Raw genomic sequence first — 16,469 nt, 5'->3', positions numbered from 1 at the left:
TGCAATAGCACGTTATTTATAAAGCGAGTGGCTGGCCCATTGGTGGTAGTTTTTGCAACCTCCACCAGCCCCCCGTGGGTCTCCTGCCCAACAAGCCTCACCGTCTGTGCTGGAGATACTTTTCAACTTTAGTTTTGGGACTAAAATCAGTGGGGCTCCGCCTTCCCCAGCAGTTCATCAATTGAGAGCTCAGATCAGAGGACTAAGGATACTCCCTGTGCCTGTCCATGTTCATCTCTTTCCCCATCTCAGTGGAGTTCCATTCATCATTCTCTCTTGTTTACTGTCTTGTAGCATTTCCACTCCTGCTGTCAGTGCATGTAGGCAAACCATGTGGGGGGAGGGAGCATCTACGTCTGCCCTCAGCTGTCTTTATGATTAAGTGTCTAGATCTCTCCAGCTCTTCATAACAACGGCCTAAGATAGGGCCGGCTGGTTTAGGTTGGGGGGATTTCTGCTCTTCAGATTTCAAAATCTCACAGAAACTCTTCTGGACCTTAGCAATACCTTATGCTCAGCTGATGTTAAGTGTGCCCTTGGCTCATTCCCTTAGCACTGAGCTGTGGCGAGCCCAGGCAGTGAGGGGTTGGGATGCTGCCGGGGGGTGCAGAGATAATGGAGACATAACCACTGCCCTCAGCAGCTGTGTCCTCTGTCTTCATAGCCTGATGATCGAACCAGTCATAAGCAACCTTGCTTATCGCTCTCACTCATTTGTCTGGAGTTGATTAATAACTTGGCAGAGAACAAGAACTGATGCCCATTTTAATCACTGGACCACTTCGGGAGTGTGTAGACTGGAAAGTGATCGTGGGTTAACATTTGGTCCTCACCATCCAAATGCCAATATATCAAAACGCTTTCCCCGCAGTTGGCGCCACCCAGTGAGCCTTTCACCCCTCTCAAGCAGGGCGTGATTCCATCTGATTCCAGCTAAACCAGAGCAGTCAGGCAGCTGCCTGCATTTCGTAGCAATGGTGCGTTCTTCTTCTTCACGACCCGATGGGGTGATGCTCGTAGTTGCTCATCTCTTGTCTTCGGGGTGTCAAAATAGTAATTAGCAAGTTCTAGATGGCATCCCTTCAACAGTGAACAGCCTTCCATCTGCTCAGTCCCTCAATGGAGTGGAGAGGAGCCCAGGGGAATCCCCTCCAGCCCCAGCTGTTCACGTAGATGCACAGGACAGTGAGAAGTTCCTGTCCAGACAACAACCTCCAGAGCTCGGTGGGAAACCCCCGCCAGTAGGGCCATTTTTATAAGTTTCCATTGTCGATTGAAGCTAGCCTTGAACCCATGATTTCTTAAGCCAAAGCTTTTCATTACTTCCCCTGTGCCACCTGCACTTCAGATATGCAAATTCTTTGTGTCTTAGTCAGGGTTTCTATTGCTATGATGAAATACCATGACCAAAAAGTCAGTTGGGGAGGAAAGGCTTTGTTTGGCTTATACTTCATGTTCATCATCAGAGGAAGTTGGGGCAAAATCTCAAACAAGTCAGGAACCTGGAAGCAGGAGCTAATGGAGAGGACATGGAGGAGTTCTGCTTACTGACTTGCTCCTTATGGCTTGCTCAGTTCATATAGAACTTAGGACCCCAAGCCTAGGAGGGGGGGGCCCACCCACAATGGTCTGAGCCCTCCCCCTTAATCATTAATTAAGAAAATGCTCTACAGGCTTGCCTTCTGACCCCGACCTTATGGGAGAGTTTTTCCTTAATTGAGTCTCCCTCCTCTCAGATGACTTTAGCTTATGTCAAGTTGACACACAACTATCCAATACACTTTGTATGCTCCTCGGCCCTTTCGTGCCTTCTTTTAGTGTGTTTTATTCTGTTTCTGCTCTCCAGTTACCAGTGCAATGTGGTTGATTTCTTTCATCTGTATGATGGTTCTTATGCTTCGCTTTCCTGATTCTGTCTGAATAGCTCTCTCCCCAAACCTGGGCTTGTTTCCCTTTGATACATCCACACAACCCCTTTCCTCCTACCACAGTCCCTCTGCCTCATCACACAATCAACATTCCTATCTTGTGTGTCTTCCAGTCCATTCCACAAGGTGTTGTCTCCCCGGAAGTGACCAATCACACTTTGGAGCCACAGCGCATACACACCCATATATACAATAACCTGGTTGACGGACCAGATGAGAGAATCCAGTGGGCTTTGCTTTTGCAGAGTACAGTTCTACATACTTTCGGAAAATGAGAATTTCTCTTTTGTGCTAGTTCACTTCCACATGTTTTCTCCCTGGGATTTGGCTGAGTGTGTAGGTTGTAGCACCTCCGTGTGCCCCTTTCTCTCAATTGTCTCCATGTCTCTTGAACCTAGAGCACCTAATGCCTAGAGCACCTAATGGTTTCCCAAATCTGCACAGAAAGTCGGGGATTGACCTGTTTTTCGTGGCCCAGCCTCTTCCTCTTCAATGCAGTCCTCACACGCCAGCATTGGCTGTGCGTACAGAGGCAGGCCCAGACTCTCAGCTGTGTTCTTGCACACTTAGCAGGAGCCCAGAGCCCTTACAGAGAGAAGATATGCTTGCATGGAACAGAGACCAGGCTGATGTATAGGGTGCTAAGCAAGAGTGAGCTGTAAACAGCAAAGACAGTAAGGAAGAGCCTATGTGTCAGGGAAGTAAAATAGGACTCTCTTGGGAGGAGGCACTGGGAGGATGAGAGCTTAAATAACCTGGAGGGAGCGGCATCATTTTGGAGAGGGAAACAGCCTTGAGCAATGCGGGCGGCTTGGGTGTGGTCCCAGAGGAATAGTAAAACCACAGCTTTAAGGGAATGTGAGAGATTAGAACTGATTCCATCCTGAAGGGTATGGTTGTCTAGCTTGAGAAGTTTGGTTTCCATCTGATTATAGTTAAAGCAGGGGCCTATTAAGATAAGAACCTTGACACTGAACACACATCATATGTGGGGGGGGGGAGAAAAATCAGAAGGGATGGGGGTTCAGACACAATCTGTTATTAAACAAGATCAGCAGCAAGAAGACGAATGCTTTAAAAGTACTTATGGTAAGAAGAGCCAGGGAGAAGCACAATTAATATACACAAGTCAACGCACACCAGAGATATGGGATAGACAGATGAGACCGTAGAGAACAAGGCATTGGGTATTAGAGAGAGGCAGACAGGAAGATGGACTGATTCCTGGACTTGATGGGAGAGATGAGGTCCCAGGGAGAAGAGACATGCTGTCTCGGGAGCTGATGGTGGGGAGTTGGAATGTGGATACCCAGATAAGGCCAGGAGAAGGCAGAAGCAGGTGTGAGAGGCAGTCTAGAATCACCTCTGCCACTTCATCAGACTGGATCCAAAGCCCTTTCCTGAACACTCGGAGGAACTTCAGGAGTCATCCAGAACAGTAATCAGACAGCACGGCTAGCAGATCTCGAGCAGGGAGAGAATGCACTGCACCTCAGCAGAGGCAAACAGAGGTAGACGAGCTGCCCGTGGAGGCCACAAAGCTTGCCGTTGTTGAGGTCAGAGATGTGATGGATTCTACAAAGCTGACAGGAGCTGTTATTTTATTTGTGAACCCTGAGGGAGGGCTGGCGCATGGTCGGAAAACATCTAGGAACATCCAGCCAGGCGGTAGGAGCTCAACTCTTTCCTCAGGTTCCTTTCTTCAGGGTGCAGCCACCCATGGCCCAAAGCTGACTCTTCATTCCTTTGGTCTAGGCAGGCTGTCCTCATTCAGGGATGGACAACTTCTACCAGGGGTGTAAGACCAAGAACTGATGGGACTGAGTACCCTCACAGAGCTGCCTAGGGTCACTCCTGCCGGTGCTCAGGAGCCGTCTGATGACCCCTTTCCCTTCCTTTGTCTCTCTCTTCTTTAGGAGCACAATGAGTTCAACTCTTCCATGGCCAGGAGCCAGACCAACACGGCCCGTATTGATGGGCTACGGCCCGGCATGGTGTATGTGGTCCAAGTGCGTGCCCGGACTGTGGCTGGCTACGGCAAATTCAGTGGCAAGATGTGCTTCCAGACGCTGACAGATGGTAAGGCAGGTGAAGGGGAATGAGGGTTAGGGGTCGGGGAGACGACGCAGGCACAGGGCAGGCAATGGTGAAAGCAAACAATTCTGTAGAACTCTCCACGATACCCAGTCCTGCTAGACTAGGGATGTTCCTGAGTAGGGCTTGTCTCCAAGCAGGGCCATGTGGACTGTTTCGGTACATGCCAGCACTCTGAAGTCTGGTCTGTGTCTCTTACCATTTGACTGAACGCCTTGGAAGGGTACCCCTTGTGGCTCTGTACTCTATGTGTTTCTGCATCGGGGTAGTGAGATCCTTTATGTCTCACAGGTGCCTCCTTGTCTCTTTAAGAGGGTTTAGAGGCCTGGGCTGCCTCCTTCTCCCCTCCATCTCACTCCTCTATGCTCGAACTTACGAATGGAACTCACTCCGTCTAGGAGAAGAGGGGAAAAAAAGAGGAGACAATGTTTGGGCCATGTGCCCAGGATCTCAGAATATTGCAGACACTTCACCCATGACCTGCTCAGGTGTTTTAAGAGAGAGAAACATCCTTCTGAATACCTTTTCTCACGGCGACAAAACACCTGGCAGAAATAATGGAAGGAAAGAGGTGTTCATCATCCTGGCCCACAGAGCGGGGGCATATGGTGGGAAGTCATGGATGCAGGAACCTGAGCAGACATCCACATCGTTTCCACAGTCAGGAAACAGGAAGAGGTGGATGGTGGCACCAAGCCCCTTTCTCCTCTTTGTCCAATCCAGGACTCCTGTGTCACTTATATTTAGGGTATGTCTTCCCATTTCAATTAACCCAGGCTAGAAACTGTCTCATAGATATGCCAAGAGGTTTGTCTCCCGGAACATTCTAGATCCTTCCAGGTTGCCCGTTCTATGAACTATTGCATACATACATTTAAATACTTTCCTTTGGGAGCTTCTTTGTCCCCTGCCTTCACTTTGCTTCCTAATCCTCTGAGACCACCCCCATCATTAGCTCAGTGGACAATCTGCTGCAGCTTTGGCATTGTGCATGGCTACGGCTGCCTCACTACCCACCTCTTTCCCTTAGCTCGCCCCCTGCCCCAGTTTGTGCCCTCCTGTATTTTTCTGCCTATCTATCCGCCTATATCGACTCATTCATGAGCCATTTCCATCGAACTTCTACATGTCAATCTATTCTTCAACCCATCCGCTGGAAGCCCTTCATGTTTTCCTCACTAGTTAATGCACATGTGAAATGTTTTTTACCCACAAAGTTTTCTATTTTAGACTGGCGCTCTTAGGCTGGGTGCTTGATAAGACCTGAGGTTTTATCTTGACACGTATATTTGAAAGCAGTTTCTACACTAATTAGAATATTTTTTAAAAAAAAACCAAATTGTTTAATAAATTTCTTGTGAAAAAAAGTTATGGAAGGCAGGGCTGGGTTTTCTGGTATGAGGAGAGAGATTAAGGAGAACCACAGTTACCCCAGATGGTGCCCCCCACTTCAAAGCAACACAGCTGGATGGTTTGCATGAGCAGCCTGGCCCCTCTGAGACTAGAGTGTGTAGCCCGTTGAGTCTATGCCAGGTGAGTTTTCTCTCACATTTCGAGGCTGGTGAGCTGGAGTAGAAAGGTGAGCCGTTCATTGAGATTAATAACACTTCTGGGATGGGAAGAACGCAGGCCATCTGCTTCTCCCTGAAGGACTCTGCTCCCCCATTTTGCACCTCACTTACCATCCAGATTTATAGGCACTTTGGCATCAGGAGGTACACAGGATTAAAAGCCCCAAACTCCAAATGCTCTGAGCACTGGTCTCTTGGCAATTCTGCTAGACAAATCAAGAAGTAACAAATCTCCCCCAAGAAGGCTATTCTTTCTACATTTGGCAGTTAAGTTTTGCAGACCCAAGAGAGGGAAGATGTAAGAGAGTTCTGGTAAGTGGCCAAATTTGAGAGAATTTATCTTAATGACGGCGCTTGTTTATTGGTGATGATGCTCACAGAAGCTGCAGACGGGTCTGCAGCAGAGAAGGAGTTTGAAGATTGATCAGTGGGAGGGCCATCAAGGCAGGAGGACCTGTGGGATCCTCCTAGGTCAGTGGCTATACTGGGCAGGTGACTGCCACATGTTGCCCTGGCCACTCTTAGCTACTGTGTGCTAACCTTTGACTTAGTTCCCCCCCATTAGTATTAATTATTATCGCCATCATCATCATCATTATTTCCTTTGGGTTTTATATCGTCCTATGAAGACTTGATTTATGAAGACTTTGTCAAAGACTCATCATTGTGGCTCCCAGGTGGTGCTGAAGAGATGGTCCAGTTCTTAAGAATGTGTACTGACTTCCAAAGTTCAGTTCCAAACATTCACTTCAGGAGTGGACTTAGAACTACCTGTAACTCCAGCTCCAGAGGAGCCAATGCCCTCTGATGTCCACGGGCACCTGCACTCAGATTGCATAAAGCCATACTTTGACACACACAGATACACAAAATGCAAATTCACAAACAACACTCCAGCTGGGGAACCCAAAATCCCACCTCCAGTCTTCTTAGCTACTTTCTATAGTCTATAGAATGAGGTGTTTTAAGAGCCAACAACAGTTTGTGTAGATAGCCTCGTCGCAATATGCTTGTCACATAAGCATGAAGATACAAGAATCAACATCATAACCCATGTTAAAAACAAAAAGAAAGAAACCTTGGCAGGGTTGCACACGTTTGTAATCCCAGTGCCAGGGAGGTAGAAATATGTGCATCCCTGAGGCTAGGTGGCCAGCCAGTTTAGCTTAATTGGTAAGCTCTTGGTTTCAGTGAGAGATCTTATCTCAAAAGACAAAGTGGATGCTATCAGTAAAGTGTTTGCTGTCCATATGTGAGGATCTGAGTTTGGATCCCTAGCATCTACATAAAAAGCCAGGTAGAGCAGTTTGTGTCTGTAATCCCGGGGTTGGGGAAACAGAGGGATCTTAGGGTTTGATGGCCAGCCAGTCCATGTGGATTACTAACCTTCAAGTTCTGTGATGACTATGTATTTTTTAAAAATGATGATATTATTGCAGAGTATATCTGTATGACTGTGTGACCTCTGACCTCCATACATCTACACAGCGCATGCACAATCTCTCTCTCTCTCTCTCTCTCTCTCTCTCTCTCTCTCTCTCTCTCTCACACACACACACACACACACACACACACACACACACAGACACACACACCAAACTAAGGAGGATAGCTCCTGAGAAATATACAAAGTTGTCTTCTGGTCTCAACACCCATGTGTTTGCACACACATACACACTAAGAGCCAACAGCCTTGTCTATAGAAGTTACTTTTTTGCCCAAATATATGAAAGATGGCTCACAAATACTAGAAAGCATAAGACCTTGCTGATGCATTGGTGAAACATGCATTCTCCCTGATCTGCACCAGGAGGTTTGAGGAACGGCTCAGAAATAGTGGGGTTTAACAGCTGTGCTCACAGTCTATAGGGACCCTTATTGTAGTGAGCTTTGTCATTGAGGTTTCCAGATAAAATATAGAGATCAGTTTAATTTGAATTCCAGATCAATAATGTTTAAGGATGAAAATCACACATGCATTATTTGGTGCACATTTATACTAAAATATCTTACATTACTTATCTGAAGTGCAAGTTGTGCTTTTTGTTTGCTGTATCTAACAACTCTAATTATAATACAATAGCAACAGTTTGGCCTTCCATGCCTGGGTCTAAAGCTGTACATAATGGCTTGTTAGCAGTGTCCGATGACAACCGCTACCACCATAATAAGGATAACAAGCTGACTTGGGTGGCTGGTGTGGATTCAATAAGAGAGAAGTAGAATTTGGGTTCATTTGTGATGTAGGTCAGATACTAGATGTGGTTTGACCTTTTATCAACTGTCAAGAGGCCTGAGAATCATGGAGGTAAAACAATTTCTTCCAAGACCACAAAGAGTACACAGACAACACCAGGGTTTGGAGCATCTCCGTCCACTTGTGTGACCCCAAGCTGTTCCCCTCTACCAGTAATGCAGCATTGTATTAGCACTTGGCTGAAACCTCAATCCTTTCCTTGTCGAGTGGGAACTCAGAGTGCCGGGCAATTTCTCTGGCATCTCTTCATCCTCCACAGCTCCTGCTGCAGCGCTGGCTGACTGCAGATAAACTGTAAAAATCTGCTCAGTGAATCTGTGGACGAGCTGCATTTCAACAGCATAAGCTGCTTCAGCAACGGCTTTCCATTCCCCTCCATTGGTCTTACTCTTAAAGCGGCCAACGGGACTTGGAGACACCTTCGGAGCCAGGCCGTGAAGGCTGGGAGTCACCTTCTCTTGGGAGACAATTGTCATCAGCCCCGAGTTACCTGCTGTTTCACACTGGGAAGCATGAGAAACTGGGGCCCCCACATACCCATATATCTGGTGTCTTTGGTGTCATGCATGGAGTCCGGCTCTGTACATGGGGCATATGGGGAAGAATCTAATTCCTTTCTTTCTCGCCTAGATGATTACAAGTCCGAGCTGAGAGAGCAGCTACCCCTGATTGCTGGCTCCGCAGCAGCTGGGGTCGTATTTGTTGTGTCTCTGGTGGCCATCTCGATCGTCTGCAGCAGGTAGGTCCCCCCCCGAACCCAGGAAGCCCCTCTCTGTATCCCCTTCTCTCACGTTGGCCTTTCCTCAAGCTGGGCTGCCTGGGTGAGTTCTTCCACCAGCAGCCTAGAAATCTCAAGGTGATTTATTTTCTTTGTGCCCCGGATAAAAACCTGCTATGGGAACTGGGCAAGACTATAAGTAAACAGCATCCATCCTCCAACCTCATTTTAGCCAAGACTTTTTAGCCCCTCATGCACAAGGACTTTTCAGAGTGACAGTTACAAAATTGCATTTGACCCACTGGAGCATCTCAGCTCTGCACCGACAGTCTTCTGCCTGGAGAGCTCAGACCCTGGGCAGCAGGCAGAAGGCAAGCAGGCAGAAGAGGGAGTAAGGAAGAGACGGTGTGAGTGGAGCTCTGCTGAGCTTGGCCTGAAGGCCTTGTGAATTTTTAATACTGTTTGCAACTGCCTTGGGTGGTTATCCAAGGTATTGCCTGCAAAGTCCTGTAGCAGATTCTCACCAAGCAGCTCTGCAGTTCACTGGTATTGATGGGCGCCCTCATCACCAATGCCCTCTTGGCAGGTGCCCACAGCCTTTCCTGGGACCTGCAGGTCTTTGGCTTGAAAGATGAAGCCTCTGCCTAAGGGAATGTGTGTTAGCCAACCAGAATGTAAGTCAAGGCAGAAGCAAAACCTTCCAGTGAGGAGTCCCCAGTTCCGGATTCCAGGAGGCACCTAGGCTGAGTTCTGTTTCTGAGCATGAGGCCTGGGTGTGACCCTGCTAAGAAAGCCCCTCTTCTGTCTGCAGGAAACGAGCTTACAGCAAAGAGGCCGTGTACAGCGATAAACTCCAGCATTACAGCACAGGGCGAGGTGAGTAGGAGCACACTCCTCTGAGGGCCCCGGGAATCAAGCCAGTCTGTGTGTACAGCAGTCCTCAGAGCCAGTCTAGCTATGATCAGGTATAACAGCAAATGTCTGACAAGCCCTCTGCGCTTAAGTGGCCCCTCTCTGTAAGTCCCTGGAGACCCCAGGCTGTCCACTGCACGCCCTTTTTAGACAGTCACTGGATTCCTAGTGGGAGATTACTTTCTGCACTGATAAGCCATATTCGAGACAGGGGAAGATGGGGGTTTAGCAAGTCAATGAATCCTGAAATCACACTCAGTGGGGGAAAGATGGAGGGTTCTCTATTAACATCTTCTCCCTTATCTTATCCAGTTGAGCGGCTGGGGAATGTGTTAACCAAATTCACAGATAAGCCATAGAACATGAATGCAGGGAATTAAAAAGATAACAGAGCCCAGGAGGCTGAAGTGTTGGGGTATCTCCCAAGCGTTTTTTTCTTTTAAACAGTACCTTTAAAACTTTCTCCCATTCATTATCTTACCCCTGCCTCTCTCTCTTCTAAGCCTATGTTTTAAAAAAAAATCTTTTTGAAACTCAAATTTCTCTCACCAACATACATATAATTCTATATCAAAATTGCTGCTCCTTCCTCTGAATGATTCCAGCACTGCAGTCTCAAATAGTTCCCGGGAGGATAGGTGGACCACCTCCCTGCTTCCAGCAGTGGGTATTTAGATCCTTAAAGAAGACAGTGTTTCTAAATGGCTCTTTCGGAAGTCCACACACGTCCCAAGAAATCTTCCCCAGCACACCAGGCTCTTCCCCGTAAACCACATCCCACTCCCATTCTCCTCTTGTGCTCTGAACCATTCTCGTTCTGAGCATTCAGCAGTGAGCAGATCCCATAGACACGTATAACTTGAAGCATGGGTTCAGGTTCACTGGGTTGCTTCTTTTGTTAGTAAATGTGGCTTCCAAGAATAAAACTCTCCTGGACCAGAAGGCTTTTCTTTTCCAAGGTCACTTGAGATGAGGAGGAATACAGTGTCCACAGCTGCAACTATGTTATGAAGGAGCGTGTGTTCTAGTGTAGAGGGTATGAGTTTGGGCTGCTAAAAAGGCCCTCTGTGGATACGGTTTTTCAATCAAGACCCAGCTGAAGGTTTATATAAGTTCAAATCTTTAATAACTAGGGTGTGTACAGGGTAGGCATTGCAAAGAGAAGCCACCGTAAGGTACCAGGACTCCCCAGGCCAGCTCTTGAAGTCAGACTTTGATATCTGACTCTCAGAATATATGTTCCACTTTGGTGCCTCAGAATTGTCCCAAAGCTTACTCTCTGCATCCCTTCTCTCGCTCCGGCTTCTGACATTAGCTCTCTGTCGGCTTTGGACCAGCTCCTTGCTGTGGTAAGCCACTAAATGTCCTTTTCAGATCTGGCTCCTGGTCTCTTTGGATAAAGCATTTATAGATGGTCCTATTAGCCTGAAAGCAGCCAGGACCACCAGAGTACATGACTGGGTTCAAAAGATGCCATCTCATTTTGAAGTCTAGAAACTTCAAACAAGTGCTCAAAAGTGATTCAGCCAAGAACTCGCTTTCTAAAGATACGGCGTCTTTCCGATGAATCCCCAGGCATCCAGGGCAGTGATGATGCTCTTCGGACAACTTCATCCTGGCATTTGACTGTTCTTCTCTTGAAGTGTGTCTCTGTTAGGCTACTGGGTGTACAAAGATGTGTTTCTAAAATGCTCATGGCTCCCTGTGTGGGAGATTGATGGGTTCATCACCTTGAGAGCCACAGAGGGAGGTATCTCTGTTCGAGCCTCTGTAGAAGAGCTAATCCCCAGTCTTCAGCTATAGGGTCCTTGCTACGTACCACCCATGAGCATGGCATGGAGTGTGGAGTCTTTGGAGCTCTGAACGCTCCCTGGTCTGGGAATGACAGAACATCTGCAGCAAATGCTCACCTCTGTTCTCCATCACCTGGGGACCCCAAGTTCCCTGGCTTCTCTGGGGGTGCCATGAAGGAGCTGGTGGTTCTTGTCTTCCAGACTCTTCCTTTTAAAGTGGCACAGAGCTTGAAAGAATCAGAAAAGAAGTGTTTGCTGCATTCTCATCTTCCCTGACTAGTCAAGGCTTGGTAGATCTGGTTACTGGAAAACATGATGTTATATTCAGGAACTGGCTCATATCTCACCCCTGACCCTAAAACAGTGGTTCTCAACCTTTCTAATGCTACAACCCTTTTATACAGTTGGGTGACCCCCCAACCATAAAATTATCTTTGTTGCTACTTCATAACTGTTATTTTTCTACTGTTATGAATTAGAATATAAATATCTGATATACAGGGTATCTGATATGCAACCCCTGTGGGGGTTGTGAACCACAGGTTGAGAACTGCTGCCCTAGATTTTGGTGAACAGGATGTAAAGGGGAATTTGAATTGGTGGAAAGACATTCCATGGAGGGTGGGCCAGTTGGTCTGATAAATAGTTATTGAGCCAGGGGTTCATGTCCAAGAATGGATGGAAAGAGTCATGGGCTTCTCATGCTCAGGAATGGATAGATAATCTGTCGCCATGGTTTCTTGGCCCAGTTCTCGTAACTTGTTTGCTAACAACAGAAGACCTGGACAGGATGATCCTGGTAGGGCAGGGAGGCTTAGGAACGAAACTTCAGGAAGTTATGGTTTGTGGTTCTTTCTGTTTGGGGGAAATACAAACAGGTGTCCAGAGAACTTAGGCCATTCCCGGTTTCTGAGCTGGGTGGGTTGCATGAGGTTGGAGATAAAGGGATTGGGGTTTGTGGAAGGGCTAAGGGCTTTAAGAGATCAGTCCTAAGAAAACTGCCTCTGAATAGAAGATACAAATTACAATGTTTTGATAAAAAAACATAAATGAGGTATGGACCTGTGTTCATCAGGATTCTCTAGAGGACCAAAAGGGATAAATAAACACACACACACACACACACACACACACACACACACACAAACCACAAAAAACCACACCTGGAAGCTGAGAACTGAGAACTACTCTTCCTTGAAGCTGGGCCCTTAGCTGCCTCAATCTGGCACCAGAAACTCTAAAGGTTCCTGGAGAACTGCTGGTCCCTCGTGTCAAAGAAAGCTGGGCCAAGAAGCTTGGGCATGCTGGTTTTGGTATTAGTATAGGAATCAGTGGCAATGGGACAGATTAGCTCAATGGCAAAAGGAAGATCAGGCAGGCAAGAGATAATTTTTCTTTTATCACGCCCTTTTTATCTACACTGATACCAAAAGGCACCACCACAATCCGAGTGACTCTTCTCATATCAACCAAAGAAATCGGTATGCTTTTCCAGGTGATACTCCCCAGTCAGGTGATTCTGATGTGTGGCAAATAGACATAAAATTCAACCATAATACTTGATATCGGGAAACACAGTAAGCTTCAGACAAAGCAAAGGAGCAAAGGGAGGACACAGTTGTGAGTCTAGGCCCAGACAAATGCCCCAAGCTACTGTGAAGCACATGGGTATGGGAATATGAACTGGAGTTCTGTCATCATTAGGAATAGACAAGAGGTGATTAAGAAAAAAATATGGGACCTTGCCTCTTCTAATTAGACCATATATTTAGTAAATTCAAAAATTATGGGTTGCAAATGATTATTTTGGCAAAAACATCATATAATGGAAGGTATTGTTAAATAGATACAGACTTTGTCTTCACATGGAGGGAAGTGAATTAGTGACTGTCACTCAGGGGAAAGGTCCCTGGCGCTATTCTTGTTCTTGTCCTATTCAATCCGTGTTTGTTTGATTGCTTTTTTAACTTCACAAGTCAGATGCAAGCGTGGGGATGCTGATCGAGTTTGTAGGTAACAGTTGGGAAGCAGAACTAACACCATAAAAGACGGAATCAAAATTCAGAGCTACCCAACAGCTTTGAATGCTAATTTGAAATCTGCAAGACAAAATGTTAGCAGGCTAAATCTGGAACCTAGTGTTTAGGTTAAAACAAAACTGAAGCAGTACAAATAGGGAGCGATCCCACTTACTATTTATTTGTGTGGGGAAAAAAAAAAAAACCCAGCTGATCACATGGTTACTCTCAGTGTCACTGCTGATGAAGAATTACTAGTAAGGCCACTTGCTGTATTAACCGTTTACATCCTCTCTTTGGTGCTGTTAAGAACCCACTCAGGGTCATGGACTCTGTCCTAGAGACCCGATTTCAAGGAGGACACATTCTACAAAACACCTATCCAGAGGAGAGCAGCCTGCCTGCCTGTGTCGGGTGCGGCAAGTGTCTGACTCTTTGGCAGTATATTATCAGATGCACGGGGCCTGTCCATCAAAGAGCTTCCTCTACAGTAAGGCTAGGGCTTGAGAACTTCTAGTAATGGATGCTATTGAAAAGATTCCTGCCCTAGGGGGGAGATGGGATGAAGTCACACCCAGAAGCATGTCTGAATTACTGCCTTCTGGGTGGTTGATACATTCTGAACTTCAGAGGTAGTACTTGGCCCTCAAGGAATAACCTGAGACCTGGTTTGCAGGACAGGAGGACCTTGGAAGGAAAAGACTGACTGGGACATTAAGAGTAGATCATATGTAAGTGAAGGCCTGCAGACATACAAGGAAAGGCTACTTGGTATAAAAGCAGGTTGCGTTTGCAGTCAGTGTTTATTAAATGTCAAATAAATGGAAAGATCTAGATTCATCCATGTGTGTGCTCTTGGCTCCTAGCCAGAGCCTCTGCAGTGTTTCCTCGAGGAGTTCCAAGATCATTATCTATTGCCCTCGGGTCCCCAGTAGGACTTGAGCAGCCCAGCACCAGAGATCCTTGCCTGGAAGGACTTGTCTGTCCTGGTCAGGAAGCGGGAAGGTGTTAAGCAATTCTCCAGGAGTGTTTGCTCTAGCCTCTTCTCTTGTTCTCCTCCCAGCACTTTGACTGCAAATGCTGCCATCTTACACCTTAAGTAATTACCGAGGCCACTTCACAACCATTTCCCCAGCCTACAGTCCCTTCCTCAGCAAAACAAGCTCTCTAGTGTCCTGGTCTCAGAATCCCCCTCCACTGCCAATAAAACAGTTACCAGCCCTGTATGCCCAGTGGTGTCAGCTGTGAGGCCTGTGCTTGGTAATTGAGACCCCCATGCTTGTCTATCAACACTGCTGCCTCTGCTTTGAGCTGGTTCCCCTCTTCCTCTACACCTGGTACCAAGACTCTCTCTGAACATCCCAAACTTCTTTGTAGTAACAGGTACTGTTTCCTTCTGCATTTGCTCCAGTTCTGGAGCTTCTAGGAGTCTGACCTTGAAGAGTAGCATCTATGCCTTCTGCCTTCTCTAGTCTCTGTAGTGTTTACAACCCATTTCTGGTGTGGTTTCCTGACTCCACACTGCCCAGCCCTGTGCCCTTTCATGTCTCAGTCACTAGAAGGGCCCCGGGAGCTTTGCTTTCCTATGGATGCCACAGTGCTGGCTGGATGTCTAGCCATATTGAGGAAAAGGAGGTAGGCTTGTCACCTGACGCAGAATATCAGAGAACTTCCCTTAAGGACTGCACATGTTTCTAATTAGCTCCCCTCTCGCGCTCAAATATCCGGACAAAACTGCATGGGCCACAAGGTGACAAAGTCTCTCTTGGATTCAGAATGAGGTACAAGCAGGCACACTTCCACATGCCCTTATGACTCCATCAAAACCTGCTGGGATACAAGAATATTAACGGCTGGAAACAACCCAACTCATTCTCTGACACGACCCTGTGGGTTCTAGCAATCCTCCATCAGCTAGGGGCCCACTGGCTTTTGCTGGAACTTCTGACGCCCTAGGATCGGTTGTCAAAACTGGCCTACTGATGTCCTTGCTACTATTTCTACACTCAGAGTGCGCACCAGGCTTGCACAAGGGCACCGGGTCATCTCCCATAGCTGAGTCCGCGCATGTCTGCTGTTTACAGTAGTGAGCGCTCTGTTTTTCCCTGCACCCTTGGCACTTTTAAACGTCTCCACAACCTTTCAAATTCCCCACAGAGACGTCTAGCAGCCTCGGAGCCCATCTCAGCCACTTCCGTTGATCTCCTGGTGCAGGGCCTCTGACCATAGAAAAGAATTTCTTCTGCTTCCAGAACTATTTGGTGCCATGCAAGAAGGTACCAGACAGCAGTGAAGTCATGCTCCCCATGAACATATTTACAAACTCAATCTTTATTGGAGATTTGTAGACTAGGAGGCGGGAAAGCTGGGGTGTGCTTCCTAACAAATCCCTAACTATCAAGATACTAACAGTCAGAAGGTGAAGTTCGCACAAGCCCCCTTTATGGCGAAGATACGCAATCTATGACAAAAACATGGAAACTTAGACACGGCTAAGAGTATTTAATCGTATTTTTATTACTAACAATGGTGTGGAGGCCACGTCCATCACTATAAAATGCCGTGTACTATAGGGGTCTGTTGCCTCTGATATTGTCACCATCTCCTCTAACAGCAAGAGAACATCTTTTGCGCCCAGGCTTCTAGTATCTGTGCCTCACTCTGTTGCTGACTTAATTCCTGTTCACTGTCTGGTGATTCATTGCACTAAATACCGTTTTCCTGATAATTAAAAACCGCTCACTGGCAAGTGGGAGCAGGAACAGGCTGATGCGGGATTTATGCAGAAACACAAAATGAGCCGAAAGACAAATGACCTGTTCTGCCTAGCGAAAGGCATTTTTTCCCTTCCTCATCTTCTGGGATTTGAGAAAGGCTGGCTAGAGCTTGGGAGCTTGGTTTAGGGAGCTGTGTCATCAGAGGAAGAGGTGTTTGCAAGGGGCTCCGTTGTATTCATATGCTTAGCCAAATCCCTCTATTAATGTGGAATACAAAGACCCCTGCCTTCAGCCCAGGACCTGGACCAGGGCCGTCTTTTCCTCCTGCTGTATTGGACTCACACAGGCTGTGGCTAGAGAGAAGGCACTAATTTTGAGCCATTTCTTAGACCTTGATTGAACTTCCTAGTTTCCTTCCTCCATATAATAATACTTTTACTCAATGTCAAGGAAAATGGGTA

The 16,469-nt window shown here is 46.9% G+C and overlaps 1 protein-coding gene across 1 annotated transcript in view; it reads left to right on the top strand.

Moving 5' to 3' along the window:
* Ephb1 (EPH receptor B1) overlaps positions 1–16,469 on the top strand; it is a 298,584-nt gene that overhangs the window by 212,940 nt on the left and 69,175 nt on the right. Inside the window, exons 7-9 of the mRNA XM_042054742.1 lie at positions 3,845–4,007; positions 8,481–8,589; positions 9,380–9,444. Of these exons, the coding sequence (XP_041910676.1) occupies positions 3,845–4,007; positions 8,481–8,589; positions 9,380–9,444 (337 nt within the window). The remainder of the gene's footprint in view (positions 1–3,844; positions 4,008–8,480; positions 8,590–9,379; positions 9,445–16,469) is intronic.

Source organism: Arvicola amphibius, chromosome 3 (genome assembly GCF_903992535.2).
Source record: "Arvicola amphibius chromosome 3, mArvAmp1.2, whole genome shotgun sequence".
Lineage (NCBI taxonomy): Eukaryota > Metazoa > Chordata > Mammalia > Rodentia > Cricetidae > Arvicola > Arvicola amphibius.
Note: the sequence above shows the minus strand (reverse complement) of the source record. Positions and strands in the feature narration are given on the sequence as shown.